The 19,012-nt window shown below is 34.5% G+C and overlaps 1 protein-coding gene across 1 annotated transcript in view; it reads left to right on the plus strand.

Moving 5' to 3' along the window:
* LOC126879054 (ankyrin repeat and zinc finger domain-containing protein 1-like) overlaps window positions 1–19,012 on the plus strand; it is a 112,969-nt gene that overhangs the window by 89,306 nt on the left and 4,651 nt on the right. Inside the window, exons 6-8 of the mRNA XM_050641947.1 lie at window positions 7,765–7,990; window positions 9,387–10,048; window positions 17,662–17,829. Of these exons, the coding sequence (XP_050497904.1) occupies window positions 7,765–7,990; window positions 9,387–10,048; window positions 17,662–17,829 (1,056 nt within the window). The remainder of the gene's footprint in view (window positions 1–7,764; window positions 7,991–9,386; window positions 10,049–17,661; window positions 17,830–19,012) is intronic.

The raw sequence follows: 19,012 nt of genomic DNA on the forward strand, positions 1-19,012 counted from the left end.
TCTTAAAATACGTTAGTCATCAAATTTTTTACAGTTTGTCTCGCATAGTTTGAATGTAATCGACATTTAATATTGCTTATTTTAAAGGTCTTTTCAAGCACAACAAAAGTTATTGGTAGCATTATACACCTAAAATCGACCGTTTCTCTGTTATTTCAAGTTAAATACACTGATTTGAGCATGCACTAAGAAAACAAGTTTTTTTCACTTACCATATCTCTTTTTGTGTTATAACTAGAAGATTGATAAAGGAAATAATCTCTTTGTTATTTTATAAGCTACAAAAATGTTCTATATCGTTTTTTTAGTTAGATGTATAGTTTTTAAGGTATTCGCAAAAAACCGTTTGGAAAGGTGGTATGTTTCAATGAAAATGGCCAATTTTCAACCAGGAATAACTCAAAAAGTATGAGTTTTCGAAAAAAAAAAAATATGAACAGTTTTTGCTTAGTATTACGTTCTCTAGCAAGTTCTGTAGTTATTTAAGCAAAAAATTTTCCACCCCTGAGAAGGGATGGGAACCGCCCCCAAGACAAAAGCACACATCGGCATAGGGTAGACTTTGTTTCTTGGGCTATTCCCTACTTACTGTGAAAATATCACGTAAATCGATATAGTAGGATGGAATTCGGAGCCACATACCCTCATTGACTGTCCTATAAAACGATTTAAAAAAGATGCTTTAGTAGATTTGTTGATAACACCATATATAAGATAGGCAGGGGTGTAGTCGCAAATTAAGGAGTCCCTATGACGGTATGACTTTGTGATATTACTTGTCAGTGCAGTGGTCAATTTTCCGCGGGTCAGTTCCCTAGAATCTCTGAAGTGGTGGGGATAAAGAATGGGGAACATCAAGAGTGAGAAATATGAAAATCAGCACACTTTTTAAATTTTAATTGAAACGTTTCTTTTTTTTTGTTTTTAAATATATAAAACTGGGCCGGCGTAGCCGAGTGGTAGTGTGCTAGGCTAGCGTGCCGGTGGTCTGGAGTTCAAATCCTACCGCCGGCAAGAACAACTAGACATTTTTAAAATGTTTATAGGCCCCAGGTCGACTCAGCCTGAATAAAATGAGTACCTTGGGTAAAACCAGGGGTAATAATGGGCGGTTGAAGCGTAGCACTGGCCCTGCTACCTTCCTTGTATACCGTAGGCCCTAGATATAGCAGACTACCCTGCTATACTCCCAAAGCCACGTGAGCGGTATAAAACGGGAGACTATTATTATAAATATATAAAAGATTTATCTATGGACAGGGAAGGGGCAGTGGACGTAGGAAAAGAGGTGACGGAACTTCGACTGAGACTGGGAGAGCTAACGGAAACAGTCAAAAACGTTTGTACTGCACTGTTTGTAATCTGCTGTAATTTGGTTTGAGGAATTTTGTTTCAATGCGGTTTCAGTAACATTTTAGATTTTAGTAATCATTTAGCCACAATTTAAAAAAACGCAAAAAATCAGTATCGGAACGGCGTTCCGGGGTGTCTCGGCTCCACTACACCCCTAAGCGCCGGACTCCACTTGCGATTTGTAGTCGCGCGATTGTTTTGTCGCGAAGATTGAACACATTGTTTCAAATACAAGTCAATCCATTTGCGACTAAATAATCGTGGATTGACTTGTATTTGACACAATGTATTCAATCTTCGCGACAAAACAATCGCGCGACGAGAAAATCGCAAGTGGAGTCCGGCGCTAAAGATAGGGCATGCGCCCAAGACAGGCTTCTCTTAACTTTCTTAACGGTTTCCAAAACGACAAATTCCAAAGATTACAAAACTTACATACACTGAACATACACCTACTTACACTGAAAACTTACACTGAAAGTAGACATAAGTGATTAAGAGACGGGTTTTAGAAACGGAAGCACTGTGTAAGATAGTGCTTTTCGTTTGAAAGGATACAGCATGGTAAACTGTAAGTATTCTTAAGAAAAATAACAGGCAGTAAAGATCTAAAGATTATACCACATCTTTATCAAAACCAGACAGTAAGTGTTACACACAGTTACGCACAAGTGTTATGCAGTAAGTGAAGTTAGGGAACTTCACACAATGTTGCCAATCTGAATTTTGTTAGGTATATTCGGTTTAAATTTTCTAGCCGATTTCAGAGCGTACTATACCTCTGTCCTCTGTCTGTCGCATCCGTGTGAACCAAATCTCGTTGTGATTACGCGTTTTTGTTAAACCAAGAAAGAACAAGGATGCACGATGAAGAACGGAGTGGAACGCCATCTCTTGTGATGGAGGAGTTTAAGGCAAAAGGTAATGACGAAATTCAGAAAAACCGGTGATTTACTCTAACCACATTGCATGTCTCTTCCACAAAATTCTCGATCCCTCTTGTAATAGACTGAGCACCTTAAGCACCCTAGACTGGGCAAAGGTCCTGACAGAAGTCCATAAGACAAAACGAATGAGAGCAACCCTTGATTTCTTGGTCCGATCTGTTAGCGATAGTGACAAATTTCTCGACCACATTGTAACGGGAGAAGAAACTTGGGTTTCCATATCCGTTGAGTGGTATCATGCAAACTCTCCCTCAAAACCTAGAAAAGAAAAATCCAAAAAAGACAGAAAAACGAATCTTTTTTTTTTTTTTTCCATAATCATCACTACGATGATGATTATTACAATTACAATCTGGTCATACTTGACCAATGAGCAATTTTAATCTAACCTAAATTATTACTGTTCCTTAAAATTAAGAGCTTGCCCCATAGCGTCTCTTATCTAACCTAACAAAATAGTGCACTATTCTAGCATACACACTAACGCGCACAAGCACTATGCTCTGCTTTTCACTATCACCTATCACTTAAACTAGTTCATAAGGTTTTGTCCTCTTCAGTCTTCTAACTTGCCCAGTAGTATCGAGGAGCTGGATTGCCTCAATATTCTCGTGCATGTGAAGTCGTTGCTCGTGACTTCCTGCCATCTTCTTGATGATTATTTCCACAGTTTCCATTCCTAGGTCCTTATGGAGATCACTGTTTGTAACATACCAAGGAGCATCTACAATATTTCTTAGTATTTTGTTCTGGAATCTTTGTATTACTGTTATATTACTTGGTCTAGTACACCCCCATAGTGGGCATCCATAAGTCCATACAGGTCTCAATATTTGTTTGTAAATTAGTAACTTATTATGCATCGACAGTGTGGAGTTTCTTCCAATTAGCCAATACATTTTTTTATATCTTATATTTAGTTCTTCCCTTTTTTTCTTAACGTGCACCTTCCAGCGTAGTTTTGCATCTAATGTTATACCCAAATACTTAGCAGTATCTGCATATGGTACTTGGATATTGCTGATTATAACTGGTATATATTGTATTTTTTTGTTGGTGAAATTAACATGGACAGATTTAGCTTCATTTAGCCTGATTCTCCATTTTTGTGTCCACTTATAGATTTGGTTAACTGCTATTTGGACCTTGTTGGTCGCCTCTTCACTTGTCGTCCCTACTGCTTGAATAGCTGTATCATCAGCAAAGGTGGCAACTGTGTTGTTTTCCATTACAGGTATATCACACGTGTATAGTAGGTATAGGACCGGACCCAACACACTGCCTTGTGGAACACCTGCTCTAATTTCTTTTAAGTCTGAAAAACAGTCTTCTTGCTTAATTCTAAAATGTCGTCCTTTTATGTATGACTGTAAAAGTTTTGAGTACTGTATAGGTAAAAAACATTTTAGTTTGTATGTTAAACCTTCATGCCAGACTTTATCAAAAGCCTGTGCAGCATCAAGAAATACAGTTGAACAGACTTTCTTTTCTTCTAGGGATCTTTCGATAACATTTGTGATTCTGTGCACCTGGTCAATTGTTGAATGCTTATTTCTAAATCCGAATTGATGTGTCGGTATCAAATTCCTTGCTTCAATAATTGGTTTTATTCGCTTAAGGAGCAGTTTCTCAAACAGCTTCGATATTACAGGAAGCATAGATATCGGTCTGTATGACGAAACCTCATGTGCTGGTTTTCCTGGTTTAGGAATCATAATGACTTCCGCCATCTTCCATATCGTTGGTACATATTTTAATCTGAATGCACCGTTAAAGAGGTTTGTTAATTTTACGATAGCTCTTCGGGGAAGATTTTTCAACAGCTCACCCGTAATTAGATCATAGCCCGGAGCTTTCTTCGGATTAATATTTTCCCTTATTTCTTCAAGTACTTCTTTTGGTGTAGTTACCCTAATTTCTTCCTCTAATTGAACAGGTTCCTCCCATCTTTCTTCATCCCCTTGAGGTTCATTTGGTTTGAATGTATTTTCAAGATGTATGGCAAATAGCTCTGCTTTTTGTGCACTACTTCTGGCCCAGTTACCATTTTCTAGTTTAATAGGAGGAGAGTGCATAATAGGTCTTTTCTGTCTTTTAGTAGCTTTCCATAAGGAATAATCTGTACTACCGTCATCTGTTAGCTCCTGTAAGTAAGAATTAATCGAGTCATTCTTTAATTGTAGGATAGTTCTTTTGAGTTGTTGACTTGCACGATTTAGTTTAGTCTTATCTTGAGGAGACCTTGTTTGTTGCCAGATTCTTCTCAGTTTTCTTTTTTCAATTATCATGTTCCTTATTTCCTTTGGATAATTATTTCCTTTTAGCCTAGGTTTCAGCGTAGGAGTGTTTTCCCATGCTGCTTGCTGGATATTGTTCACCAACAATTCTGCTTCTTTATCTAATTGCTCTGCGTTTTGTATTGGTACACTTAGATTTATTCTCTCTTCAAGGCTTAGCTTAAAACTATCCCAATCCGTCCATTTATTTGTTAATGTGGCGTTACTTTGTTTTTTAATAATCCTGTCACTCATGGTTAGTACTATAGGGGAATGATCAGAATTTAAGTCCCAACAGTCATCAATGTCTATGAAATTAGTTGAAATATTCTTAATAATAAAGAAGTCTATTAAATCAGGGGTCTTGTTTCTATCCGTAGGCCAGTAGGTTGGTCTACCAGTTGATAGTGCTTGACACCTCTGTTATTTAATGGCTAACAAAAGCTCCTTTCCCTTAGTAGTAGTGATTCTAGAGCCCCAGTTTGTGTTCTTTGCATTGAAGTCACCTCCAATAATGAACCTTTCCCCTAAGCTTTTCAAGAATTCATTATACTGCTCTTTTTTAATGGAATGTTTAGGTGGGCAGTATATTGAACTTATATTTATTTTAAAAGTTTTAGTTTTTATGTGTACTGTAGTGGCTTGAATATGTTCAGTTTTATATTCCAACTCTTCATGATGACATATATTATCCTTTATGATGATTGCACTGCCTCCTTTGGCCGCATTGTCAGGGTGTATTGTATGATATACCTTATATCCTTTAAATTTGATGTAGGATTGATTTGTGAAATGCGTTTCAGAGACAAGAAACAAATCAATTTTTTCGATGTCAAGGATTGCTTGTAGTTCTTGTTGATGATTAAGCAACCCGTTGGCATTCCATGCGACAATTCTAAGATCATTAGCCATTTCTTACCTTTGGAATAGCACCTTGAGCTCTATATTCCAGGGAAGTGACCCTTTCATTTAATTTTTTCAACTCCTGTAATATCATTTGTAGGGTTTGTTCTATTTCTTTTTCAATCTCTGTTGTTTTTTGGTATTTATCATTCTGATAATTTTCATTGTGACCTTTTGTTACCGCACTATATGTCTTATTACTAGTAACTTTCTGTGCTTGTTTTCTTTCACCAGCATTTGACTTGGTTTCAGTTGACCTTCTGTCTGGAGGGTGTGGCAAATTCGTCTTTTTCAGACCTCTGTTTTTTATTTTCTGCATTTCCTTTGCGACGATACATCCTCGGTAGTTGGCAGGATGGTTTTCGCCACAATGGACACATTTTGGTTTAACATTTTCAGGTTTGTCGCAATCTTTAGTAAGATGTTTCTTTGTGCATTTAACACACCTTGGCCCTCTAGCACAGAACTTCCATGTGTGACCATATGCTTGACATCGTTTGCATTGCGGTATTAGTTTGGAATTTTTAAAAGGCTGAATTTCAACTTTTGTTCCTAGGATGTCCGTTATCCCATATATTTTGTTGATATCTTCGTCTGGTTTGAAGGTTAACATAAACATGTCTAATGGCTGTTTGGTTTGCCACTTTAGCTTTTTAACTGCGTCTATGGCTTTATAGCCTCTTTTTTGCAGATCTTCAACAATTTTTTGGGACGAGCAAGTGTGATGTAATCTCTTTACTATAACTTTTATCGGCCTTTCTTGTTTGTTTTCGTATGAGTGATATTGGATATTTTCCTCTCTTAAAGCTTTTATTAATTTTCTGTACTCTTCACCGTCTTGTACATTAACTTTTATCACTTCACTATTCACCAGTTTAGTAGTAAAGTTTGTTATCTTCGATTTAAGGAAGTTATATAGGACTTCATATTCTTTGAAGCCTTCCACTACCACAGGTGGAGGCATTTTGGCTTTCCTAACTGCAGTTTCTTTGGAGCTATGTTTTTGTGGTGAGATGTATGGTGAAGTATCCATCTTACGTTTCTTACTGGCTCTTGATTGAACCCTAATCCACTCTGTCTCCTTAGCGAGCTCTTCTTCATCTGTTAAATATTCTATTTCATTTTCTTTTTCAGTTAAATTAACTTTTGTTGCCAACTCTGTATATTGAGATTTTAACTGTGCTAGTTCTCTTTCAAGTATGCTTACTGTATCACACAATTTGGTTTTGTGGCTCTCGGCAGCTTTCCAAGCATTAAATAGAGTCTGTTCGTTTTGCGACCTTTTATAATTTTCTTCAAAAAGCGCCTGGTTCACTTGCATAATCATATTTTGGTTGGCTTCTGCCATTGGTTCCTGTGTGTCAAGCACAGGCTGCTGGTTGTAAGCCATATTTACAATAATTCATATAAATAAACAATTTGACTAATTTAATAATTATTGTTTGAAGGACTGGCCTATTTTATTTTTATTTATAACACATGCGATAAAAACGATAAAAACATACATAGCGATAGCAGGCCTGTCCAGTCCCACTTTGCGGAGACAAGACCTGCTCTCAACTTTTGTTGTTATTGTTTTTCTATTGTATACTAATTGCAGATACTAATAAATTATATTCAAATAAAAGAACGGCTTACCGCTTTTATACTGATTTCGTTTCACTACAGAACAGAGTCACATTCACGTGCTTCTCTTCCGACAGTCAATCGAATACTAAAAACGAATCTGAACATAAGAAAACTGATGGCAACTGTTGTTTGGGAGCGTAAGGGAAAAATCTACGTAGGCAGAAAGCCTAGGGGTGAAACAATAAATGACATGGCATGTTGTCGAGGAAGGTGTTTCCAATTCACAAAAATGCCCTGCCCCATGCATCGGCAAGAACTCAGCAAGAACTTCAACGTCTACGATGGAAAAATTTTGAGCACCCTCCGTCCCTTCAGTCCAGACATTGCGCCTTCAAATTGTCATATGTTCACGAAACTGAAGAAATGCTTGTGTGGAAAGGAGTTTGGAAACGACGAAGGGCTCAAAGATGCAATGGTATCCTGGCTCAGACGTTAAGCGGTAAAACACTATAACACTGGCATTGAAAAACTGATTCTACGATATTGAAGCTTCTGAAGTGTGTTAGAATATTAAATGCTTCTGTTTAAGTCAAAATGGTATATGATTAGGATATTCACTAACGAAAGTTGTATAGATATATTTCACTAATTATTCGCATCTGTTGTGTATCGACTTACAATAGAATGGGGCAATAACTATATGTATTATGTTTTAGCATGTCAAATCTATCGTGGAGACGTGGAAAACAGAAATAGAAAACAGCTCTTTAATTATGTATCGAGCCGCTGGACCCTATAACAGAGGTGTTTTATTTGGGGGAAGTACACCTTTGCTAGATAGAACCAATCCTAAATTAAGAACCATTCCATTTTCGACCAGAAGAGCCACTTTTACGGAACTGAAAAGGGTGCATCAGTTATTAACGACAGTAAATGTTTACGGTAAGTGTGATCAGTTTATTAATTTATCCAGAAAAAAGGAATTGTGATCTATTCGGCATATTGTTTATACTCTTCTTAAATTTTTTATCCAAACTACTTGGTACATCGATTTTATAGAATTTAGAACAAAAAGTAATTACTTCTGTAATTCCCGTTTTCAGTGTCACTGATGTTTGGCTAAACAAGTAATAATTAGTCTATGAGTAAACCAATTTAAAAACAAAAACTATAACAAATAATCGTATCATAAGATTTTTTTGTAAACTTACATATTATTTAAAGGTTGTCACTTGATGGCACTGGTTGTCACTTTTTTGCCTAAATGTCAAGTTTTCATCAATTATACATTTAAGCTTTCTACTGGCATTTGGTCTGGACCTAATGCTTTGCCATTTTTGCTATTTTTAATACCCTTTTAATTTTATCTTTTAATATCTTCATTACCACACCATCTTCTATTTCTATCTGTTTTGTTCTATTGTCTTCCAAACACTCATTGATGTATTCTGTCCTTCTCATTATAATTTTTCATTCTTTTTCTATTGTTGTGAGTCAATTCATTATTGTTTTTGTGTGTTAAAACTATCCTGTGTGTTCTGGTGTTCTTCTATATCTGCACGTTGTTTTTTTAACGATTCTTCTTTTGTTGTATTTCATCTTTTTATCCACATTTTTGACATATCGTTACTTGACATACTTTGACATATCGTATCGTTACTTTTATGTTGACGTCTTTCTTCTATTAAATTTAAAATTTCCTCCATCATCCATCGTTTCTTTTTGTATCTGGTTTGTCAGAATTTATTTTTGTCTTTATTATATTTATATTTGTCTTTATTAATAACGATTTTGTATACGTTTGAGTATTTTACATAATGTATTTTTTAAGATTAATCGATCATTGGTTTGATCTCGTAGGCGTTATCTTATGATAGAGTTCCTTAATTTTCTTGTATCGATTTGTGTATCTGTTGTTCTTCGTTTTATTATTTTCATTTTGAGCCTAATTTTGGTCAGTACTGGGTTGTGATCTGATCCTATGTCGGCACTCGAATATGTTTTTGCCGATATAATTGGATTCCTGTATCTTTGTCTAACTAACGCATACTCTATTTGTTTTCTTACAATGCGCTTTTCTTGATCTGCTGGTGACTTCCATGTGTATAGTTTTCTCTTTGGCAGTTTAAACAAAGTATTCGCTATAACAAAATTATTGTTTTGACAAAATTCGATAAACCTTTCCGTTTCTGTTTTCTGATTCGGGCTCGTACAAAAACCTACAGGTATACCTACCAAAAAGAAATAGTCACTTAAAACAATCGATGTATAAAAGGGCTTGTATTGAAAATTGGCTTAATGATGTGAGGAAATCTAAGGTTTTTAACTTTTTTTGTAGATTCTCTGGAAACTGCAACTAAAAATTTTTCCAAACAAGTAGCTCCCGATGTTGATGCTAAAAGAAACAAAGTTCGGACTTCCTGTATCAATAGAGCCAAGTCTAGAGAGACCGTAGAAAGACCTCTACCCACTGAGCACCTTTCCAGTGACAGTGAATCAGAAACCGATCAAATTTATTTATCTACCAATGATCAAGAAATATCTTTCCATAGTTTGAAAGAATTTGAGGATTCGCTAACACCCGAACAAAGAAAAAAGCTTGCAAAGAAGAAAAAACCGAAGAAAAGTAAAAGTAAAAAGTTGAAAGAGCTGGAAGACAGTAATAAGAAGGAACTGATTAGTGTTATATCCAATGGACAAGTAGAAAAATTAAAAATCTTGTTAGATAATTATTTGCAAATATCAGAAGAACCTGAAGTTGAAAAAAATAGTCAAGATTTTATCAACAAAGTAGTGGACGAAAGTCAAAATACTTTATTACATGTGGCTGCTCAAAAGGAACAAATAGATATGGTGAATTTCTTGTTAAATAATGACGCAAATCCTTGTTTGAAAAACAAAGCTCAACTTACGGCTTATACTTGCACTCAGAGCAAAGAAGTGAGGGAATGTTTGAGGCAGTTTTCAAGAGACAACCCTGATAAATACAACTACAATAAAGTAAGTTTATAGTCATTAGTCATAGAAGTATTTTATTTAAGTTATCAGTAATCTTTAAAATATCAAGGATTGTAGGCTTTCATGGTACCTATTGTGCGCCCCACCTTGACTTTACAGTACAGGTTCTTATGACCAACAGTGATGCCAAATTTTATCAGAAACAGGACTTAAGCAAACATACTTTTTTCTATAGGATAACTGTTAATAACTTAGGGATTAAGATTATTGACATTTTGTAGCCGTCGGGGTTCTAAAACATTTTTTTTTTCGGAAAATACCTTTATGTGAACAAAATAAAAATAATTTTGTATAAAACATTTATACAACAATGTATTTAAGCGCATACATATGTTAAACCTTAATAAATACGTATGTACCTACAGAAAGAATTAAAATACATTTAAACTATATATTTTAGCTTCTTTCTATAATCCCGTCTTCCTCACTTTCACTGCCACTGTCGTAGGCTGTAAGCACATTAAAATGACATTAATTTCATCTTGGAAATCAGTCATTAAGAATAACAATAAATTGAGTTACCTACTCAATACAATGTTATCAGTAATAATTTTAGGCTTATTTAATACCCTTTGTTATAATTTAATTTAGGTGAACTGACCATCAACAATTATACTTTATTTATTCTCAACTGTAGGACCTGGTAGGACAATATAAAACTTTACTTAAACTTGACTGACAATATATTTTATATTTTTCTTGACATTACTTCAGAACTGTCTATACTGTCAATACATAAATTAACAACCATAGAACAACATCCACTTTTAATGTTGAATATTCTAAAATTCTTAACCAAAAAAAGTTATTACGCATATCGATTATAAAATTGCTGATTACTTTTCGAAAATGACTATCACTCACAAAAAAAAAAACAATGAAAAATATTGTTTTATTTGACTGTAACGGGTTAGTTTTAATTTGACATTTTTAGAGACCTACATTTTTAGGACCTTGGTAATGTCCGATTGAAAATTCTTTTGAAGAAAATCGGCATCGCCGCGCTAAAAACTCCCATAAGGATTGTATTGCCGTATGTTCGTGCACTGTAAAGTCAAGGTGGGACAGACTATAGGTGTTTTGTAATGATACATTAGTTTACTGGTTGATATGTTGTGGTCTGGAACTATTCCTTTATGACGTTTCGTTTGAATTATCAAAGGATTTGGGTACCTATCGAGATAAATGGTAAAAATATAAACAACATCCGTTATGCCGACGATACAGTCATCATCGATGAAAGTGAGAAAGACTTGCAGACGCTACCAAACACAATTTGTGATACTGGGGAACAGTTTGGTTTAACAATAAACAAAAAGAAAACAAAAACCATGGTGATAAGTAAGAGGGTAAAGTCGTAACAAGGGTCCAGATAAAAAATGAAGATATCGAACAAGTGGACAAAATGAAATACTTAGGAGTCTGGATTACAGAAGATCTAAATCCGAAATCAGAAATTCGATCAAGAATAGAGCAATCAAGTGCAGAGCCTCTTTGAAGATGAGGAAATTTCTGAGTAAAAGACTCATGTCCAGTTGCACCAACAAATAAACGATTTATTTGGATTACCCGTTTATTTTAAAATATAATTGTCAAAAAACTGTAAAGTTAAAAACAGAAATTTTAACGATTCTCCCAAAAAATATTAAATTTTAACCTCTTTGGAAAGAAAAGAAAAGTGTCCTCTTAGTGTTATTATATTTGATGGTAAAAAATTTAATATTTCGCGGAAGAATCATTAAAATTTCTGTTTTTAATTGACAGTTTTTTGACAATTATTATATTTTAAAATAAACGGTCAATCCAAATCAAGAAATCAATCGTTTATGTGTTGGTGGAACTGGACATCTGCAAATCCGAGGTCGCTGGTAAAATGTTATATGGTATCGAAGCTTGGACTATTAATGTTGACTTAATGAAAAAGCTGGAAGCTTTTGAGATGTCGCTTTTTAGGAGAATTTTGAAAATACCGTTGACCGATCATATTATGAACGAAATGGTGTTGCACAGAATAGGAAGAGACAGCGAACTTTTAATCACCATTAAAAAGAGAAAAACAGCATATTTGGGCCACATAATTAGAAATAATAAATAGGTACGAGTTATTACAGCTGATTATGAAGGATAAAATCGAAGGAAAAAGGTGTCCTGGTAGACAACAAATATCCTTGCTGAAAAACATTCGCGACTAGGCCGGTTTAAACACACAGACGCTTTTCAGAAGATAGAGACGAATTTGCAATGGTTATCTTCTTCTTCAAGTGCCATCTCCGTGACAGAGGTCGTCAATCATCATAGCTATTCGAACTTTGGAGACGAAAAGTTCGTTTGATGTACAGCTGGTTCCTAAAAAAACTGATACGACTCTTAAAGCGTATTTTGTAGAAAATTGAGCAGTGTACTTTCTTCTTTTTGTTTTTGGTCTCGCTGCAAGGCAATTACCAGCACGATTTATAGACGATCTTGATGTAGTCTGGCTCTAAGCCATATCAAAATCGCTGACTATGTTCTTGTAAAAAGCTTTTGATGAGGTGTGATATAATGAATAAGAGTTTAATTATATTTAATTTATTATATCTTGATGGATAAATACTTATTATTTACATACTGTCACTGTCACTGCCAAATCTTAAAATCTGTCAGATAACTTCAACCTCAAAAAATGGCTGTTTGTTTGTTTATTTTATTATTTGTCTGTCATAATAAATATAATATAATGTCAGATTAATCATACACTGCTCAAAATAATCAAATCTTACTAAGAGTCGTATCAGTTTTTTTAGGAACCAGCTGTACATCCGTACCATTCTCTCAGGTTGCGCAGCCACGATATTCTGCGTCTCCCTATGCTCCTTTTTCCTTGAATCTTTCCCTGCATAATGAGTTAAAGCAAGTTGTATCTCTCTCCACGTGTCATATATCCGAGATATTCCAATTTTCTGGTTTTGATTGAATTTAAGGCTTCCATTTCTTTATTCCTCTTTCTCAGAACCTCTTTGTTTGTGGCGTGTTGTGTCCATGATATTTTCAGAATTCTTCTATATACCCACAACTCGAATGATTCCAGTTTTTTCATTGATGCCACATTCAAAGTCCAAGCTTCCATTCCGTAAAACAGAGTCGAGAAAACGTAGCACCAACAATGCATTGGGTAGCAATGGTTTTAGCCAACCTTAATTAGTGGAGTCGGCACTAGAAGAAGAATTGAAATTGAAACAATCTATACATCCAAAAAGAGTCAAAGTCAATACCGATTAACTTAAAACAAAGGACAAAGCTTTCTTACTATACAGGGTGAGTCACCACTAACGGGACGGAAGATTACAGCGAAATGGTAAAAGATTTGAAAACATTTTTAAATTAGTCGTTTGTAATTTGATAAAATCTACATTTTAAAATTATTTTGAAATATACAGGGTGTCCCAATAAATGGCGGCGTATCAAAGTTATATTTTTTCTTATGGAACACCCTATATTTTATTGCATTTTTTAATTGTCCGCAAAAAATAAGGTATAGTTTCATAAGGCTTCCCTATACCTATGTACGGAGTGTTCTGAGTTCTGTTGACTTTTCTTAAAATGTAAAGTTTTAAAAGAAGGCTTATTCTCAAGTTATTTAAGAAATTATAAAAAAATTACTTTTATATTCAAGTATTTGGATATTGGTTGAATGTATTTCATGATTAATTATTACACATTTATTTACAGGGTGTTCAAAATTTACAGTTTCATTATTAGATTATTCAATGTGTCATATGATTCTTATTTTAAATGGAACACCATGTATATTAATAAATAAATATACTAAACAATTTTACCTCTTTCGAATGGTATATGGATGTCCTATACCTAGGTGTCATAGTTTTTGCGTAATTTACAATTATTTAAATTCTTAATCTGTAAATCGATTTTAAAACAAAACAGTATTTATGACAGTATGGTCTGGTTTTTATTTTATAATTAATGTATTCCGTGATTGATTATTACACATTTATTTACAGGGTGTTCAAAATTTACAGTTTCATTATTGGATTATTTAATGTGTCATGATGCTTATTTTAAATAAAACACCATGTATATTAATAAATTATTGTACTAAGCACAGGTTCCTCTTTCGAATGGTATAGGGATATTCTGTAACTAGGAGTCATAGTTTTTGCGTAATTTACAATTTTCTTAAACGGTAAATTGATTTTAAAAATAATATTAATAGTCACTCTCGATTTTTAAACAGTACGAAATAAATGTTTGTTTACTGTATCATAATGAAATGAAAATTAGGTCTATTTACTAGACCATTATTATGAAAAGTAGGTATATTGGTCTGTATACAATACATTAAAAAAATCAGGATCTTCTATAAAGTCTAAAGTCCATAAACGATAAGTTAAATATTTATCATAATCCTGTTTGGTCTAATACCGGTGTAGTTGAGTTTTATACGGATAATAATGGTTTCTCTTAAGTATTCTAACAGTCGTTTGACTGATTTACAATTCACCCGAAATTTTTTCTTTACTAGTATTTGGGTTTTCCGTAACATAAAGCAGGACATCAAGCTCCTTGACGTCATCACAAATAACTGGTTTATTTTTATTTAACTTTCCGTATGCAACATTACCAGTAGCACGGAATCCATTGAAATCTCTCAAAAACGTCCTTTTTGGGTTTCTTCTATCAGGATACTTTTGAGCGTAAACTTAAGAAGGTAAGATACAATTTTGCAAACACTCCCCAATGCAAAGTAAGTACCATGTCTACTTTTTCGTAGATTATTCATTTTTAGGAACAATTAAATTTGAATTTCATACACGGATGTTTATATTTTTGATAATTACCAGACCGTACTGTCATAAAATGACGATGTCATACAATGAGATACATCTTTTGTTTTAAACTCAATTTACAGATTAAGAATTTAAATAATTGTAAATTACGCAAAAACTATTAGACCTAGGTATAGGACATCCATATACCATTCGAAAGAGGTGACTCCGTTTAGTATAATGGTGTATTAACATACATGGTGTTCCATTTAAAATAAGCATCATATGACACATTGAATAATCCAATAATGAAACTGTAAATTTTGAACACCCTGTAAATAATTGTGTATTAATTAATTATGGAATACATTCAACCAATATCCAACTATATAGATGTAAAAGTATTTTTTTCATAACTTCTTAAATAACTTGAGAATAAGCCTTCTTTTAAAACTTTACATTTTAAGAAAAGTCACCATAACTCAGAACACTCTGTACATAGGTATAGGGAAGCCTCATGAAACTATACCTTATTTTTTGCGGACAATTAAAAAATGCAATAAAATATAGGGTGTTCCATAAGAAAAAATAAAACTTTGATACGCCGTCATTTATTAAGACACCCTGTATATTTCAAAATAATTTTAAAATGTAGATTTTATCAACTTACACACTACTAATTTAAAAAAAATTTCAAATCTTTTACCATTTCCCTGTAATCTTCCGTCCCGTTAGAGGTGACTCACCCTGTATATAAGTAAAGTGATTTATGATCTCTGATTTGTGTTTTTATCCCATAATTCAACACACTGCATGCCGAAATGCATATGTGTGCTGAATTTGTCATACGATACGATGACAACGGTATTGTTACTACACAGCTAGTATATGATATAAAAACTTTCTTGAATAATTTGGATTTTATGACTCATATGGTAGTCTGCCAGACTGTACCTTACTGATTGTGTAATATTTTTTTACACATAATTACCGATTAAGGGTTAAATGTAAAGGTACGATTCCGACATCGACTGCAGGCGGCAGACGGCAACTGCAGACGGCAGTTGTCGCCGTGACAGACGTCACTACTTTGCACTATTAATTTGTATGAGACTGATTCCGACATCTTACTGCAATGGCTGTCCGGCAGAACGTCGGTTGCTAATAATTATACAAATTAATAGTGCAAAGTAAATACGTATGTCATGATAACAACTGTAACTGCCGTCTGCAGTCGTTGTCGGAATCGTACCTTAATAGCAAAGAAGGGGGATGTGTATCTAAATAGATCTCAGGACGTGGATCTCACGACTACGAAACCTCTCTCCAGATGTACCGAAAGTTACAATACCGATTTCGATCCGAGAAGAACGTCACATTCAAGCAGAGCCTGAAGGTCAGAAATAGGGCAATATTTGAGAAGCTCTATTAAATCTAATAGAGAGTTGCTACTGTTAAAACATCGCCTTTGATAATATCCTCACTTACAGACATCATCAGGGAAAAACAATTCCAGAGCACCGACTATAAACCTGGAAAACACTATAATAGGTCTGTTCCTTTGTTTTTAGGGGTAACACTAGTTGTGAAAAAGTGTAGAAGTGCTACACTAAGTCGTTTCTTTGTTAGGTACAGCGGTACACTAAGTAGTTCCTTTGAAAAGTGTAGCAAAAAAAGTGTAACACTGATGTAAATGTACACCTACTTCTGACAGGGTGAAGGGTGACTAACTACACTCGCTACGCTCATCTGGCGCAGTATCATCCAACTGGAGTTTGAGAGTTTGACAACTGTTTAGCTGTCAGATGTGTTTGTTTACAACAAAATATCTTTTTCTTTTTAGTTTAATTTAAATCTAGAAACTTAATTTGATTTAATTTTTTATTTTGTTGTTTCTAGCCTAACCAAATAACCTGACTTGTTATAATCTTAACTCAAAGGTTAACTACACTAGAACGTTCCTTTGTTTAGTGGTACACCCATGATTTCCGTTTGCCACTAGCCAGTTAGCCTACATTCAACTACACTCGAAAGTGCTACACTAGTAAATAAATGAACTGACCTATTATTTTCGCAGTACTTCATGGTCTTGATTTTTTTTCTCTTCTTCTTCTTCTTCAAGTCCGTCTCCTATCGGAGGTTGGAAATCATCACAGCTATTCTTATTTTACTGGCGGCTGCCCTAAATAGGTCGATGGAACTGCAGCCGAACCATTCCCTCAGATTTCTTAACCAAGATATTCTGCGCCTACCGATACTTCTCTTACCCCTGATTTTACCCTGAATGATCAGTCTCAGCAGCGAGTATTTGTCACCTCTCATAACATGGCCAAAGTATTCAAGCTTTCTTCTTTTAACAGTAAGTACAACTTCACATCCTTTTCCGATCCGACGTAAAATTTCGGCATTCGTCACGTGGTCCACCCAAGATACACGTAGCATTCTACGGTAACACCACATCTCAAAAGCTTCAATGTTTTTAACGCTGCCCATCTTGATGGTCCATGACTCAACTCCGTATAATAAAGTGGAGAAGATATAACACCGCAGCATACGCACTCTCAGATCAAGATTTATGTCACGACTACAGAGAAATATTTTTATCTTGTTAAATGCTGATCTAGCTATTTCTATTCTTGCTCTTATTTCTTTTGTTTGATCGCCTGTATGATCCAGGCAAGCTCCAAGGTATTTATAGGAGGATACCCTTTCTATAACCGTGTTATTGACAACCAAACCATTTTTTTTTCTAGATTACATCTATTTTCCTGTTTTTTTCGATAAATTATCCGAGGATAGAATAATTCTTTCATATCTGCAATGTTTTAGGCACAGATTCCTGTTAACGCCCTAACTAATGAGGAATTGGCAGATAAGAAAAAGGCCATGCGTAAAGTGAAGAGGGAGAAAGAAAAAGAAAAGAAAAAGGAGAACGACATCAAAAGAAAGGAAGAAGAACAGAAGGAAAGGTTTTTGAAATTAAGTGACAGGGAAAAGGTTAGTAGTTATATATTTAATAAATGTAAAATAAAAAAGTGAAGTAGACGTCAAGTAGTGAACTTGTCGGCAGAAGTTTCAAAAATCAGAATTGTCAGTAAGGTATTGCGAAACCATAAAAGTAATGGACCTACTAAAAGATACAAAGATTGACAGTACCCTATTTAAACACTCTCATTTAAATAAATTCTCATTTAAAAAATATAATACTATGAATACGGCCAAAGCAAGTTTTTTGCATTCAGTGCTTTCATATTGCAGTTATCTTGTATTAATATTCTTTATTATAAGATTGTTAGTAGGTATAGCTTGTATGATCGTTCCCAATTTCTTTTTTCGGTCTTGTTTAAACTTTGGAAGCTGTCCGAAGTTCCATCTGTTCTTTCTCGCATTTTTTGGTGTAGTTTAATTGTATAACGTTGAAATTTAGAGTTGGTTGTTGAGTTTTTACGTGATTGTTTTCGTATTTGGACATATTTTCTTAACCGATGTTGTTACGGGTACTTTTATTTTGTTGGCTAGTCCATTTATATCTATTTGTTTTAGTGTCTCTGTTGATAAAAGTATTGTGCTTGCCTCTTTTTGGTATGTTGGAGTTGGAGTTGTTTTTGAGTCAGGACATCGGCGGTTGGGTATCATTTTTGTTTGATAAGCTTGTTTCTATTCTCGTCTATCGCCTTCTGTTAAACAACCATATCCTTAAATCAGAAGGCATACGTCTTCAAAGAACACCTTTAAGATATCCTTGTGATATCTTTCTTACTTAAATGACCCAATATTTGATTCTGCTTTCTAACGTACTATTGATAGATCAATCAATACATCCTCGAAAGTCACCACGGAAACTTATGGGAACATAGGACAATCATAGTATTCTATTCACGGTCTATTTGAATTAATAAGTGATAAGAGACCTTCTGTGAAGTAGAGGCTAAGCTAGAAGCAGTACTGTCCTTATATCCGAATTCTATGACAAGAATTCACTAAAAGCCAACTCAAATAAAACTCAGATTTGCGCTTTTCGCCTCAGAAATAAGGAAGCAAATCAGCAGCTGAAAGTATCGTGGAAGAAAATGACGCTGGAACACATATTTCAGTCCAAAATATCTTAGAAAACTTGCCGGTAATCGTTGAGCGCAACCACTAACGTTCTCAATACAACAGCACAATACATACCCACTAT

Source organism: Diabrotica virgifera, chromosome 1 (genome assembly GCF_917563875.1).
Source record: "Diabrotica virgifera virgifera chromosome 1, PGI_DIABVI_V3a".
Classification (NCBI taxonomy): Eukaryota; Metazoa; Arthropoda; class Insecta; order Coleoptera; family Chrysomelidae; genus Diabrotica; species Diabrotica virgifera.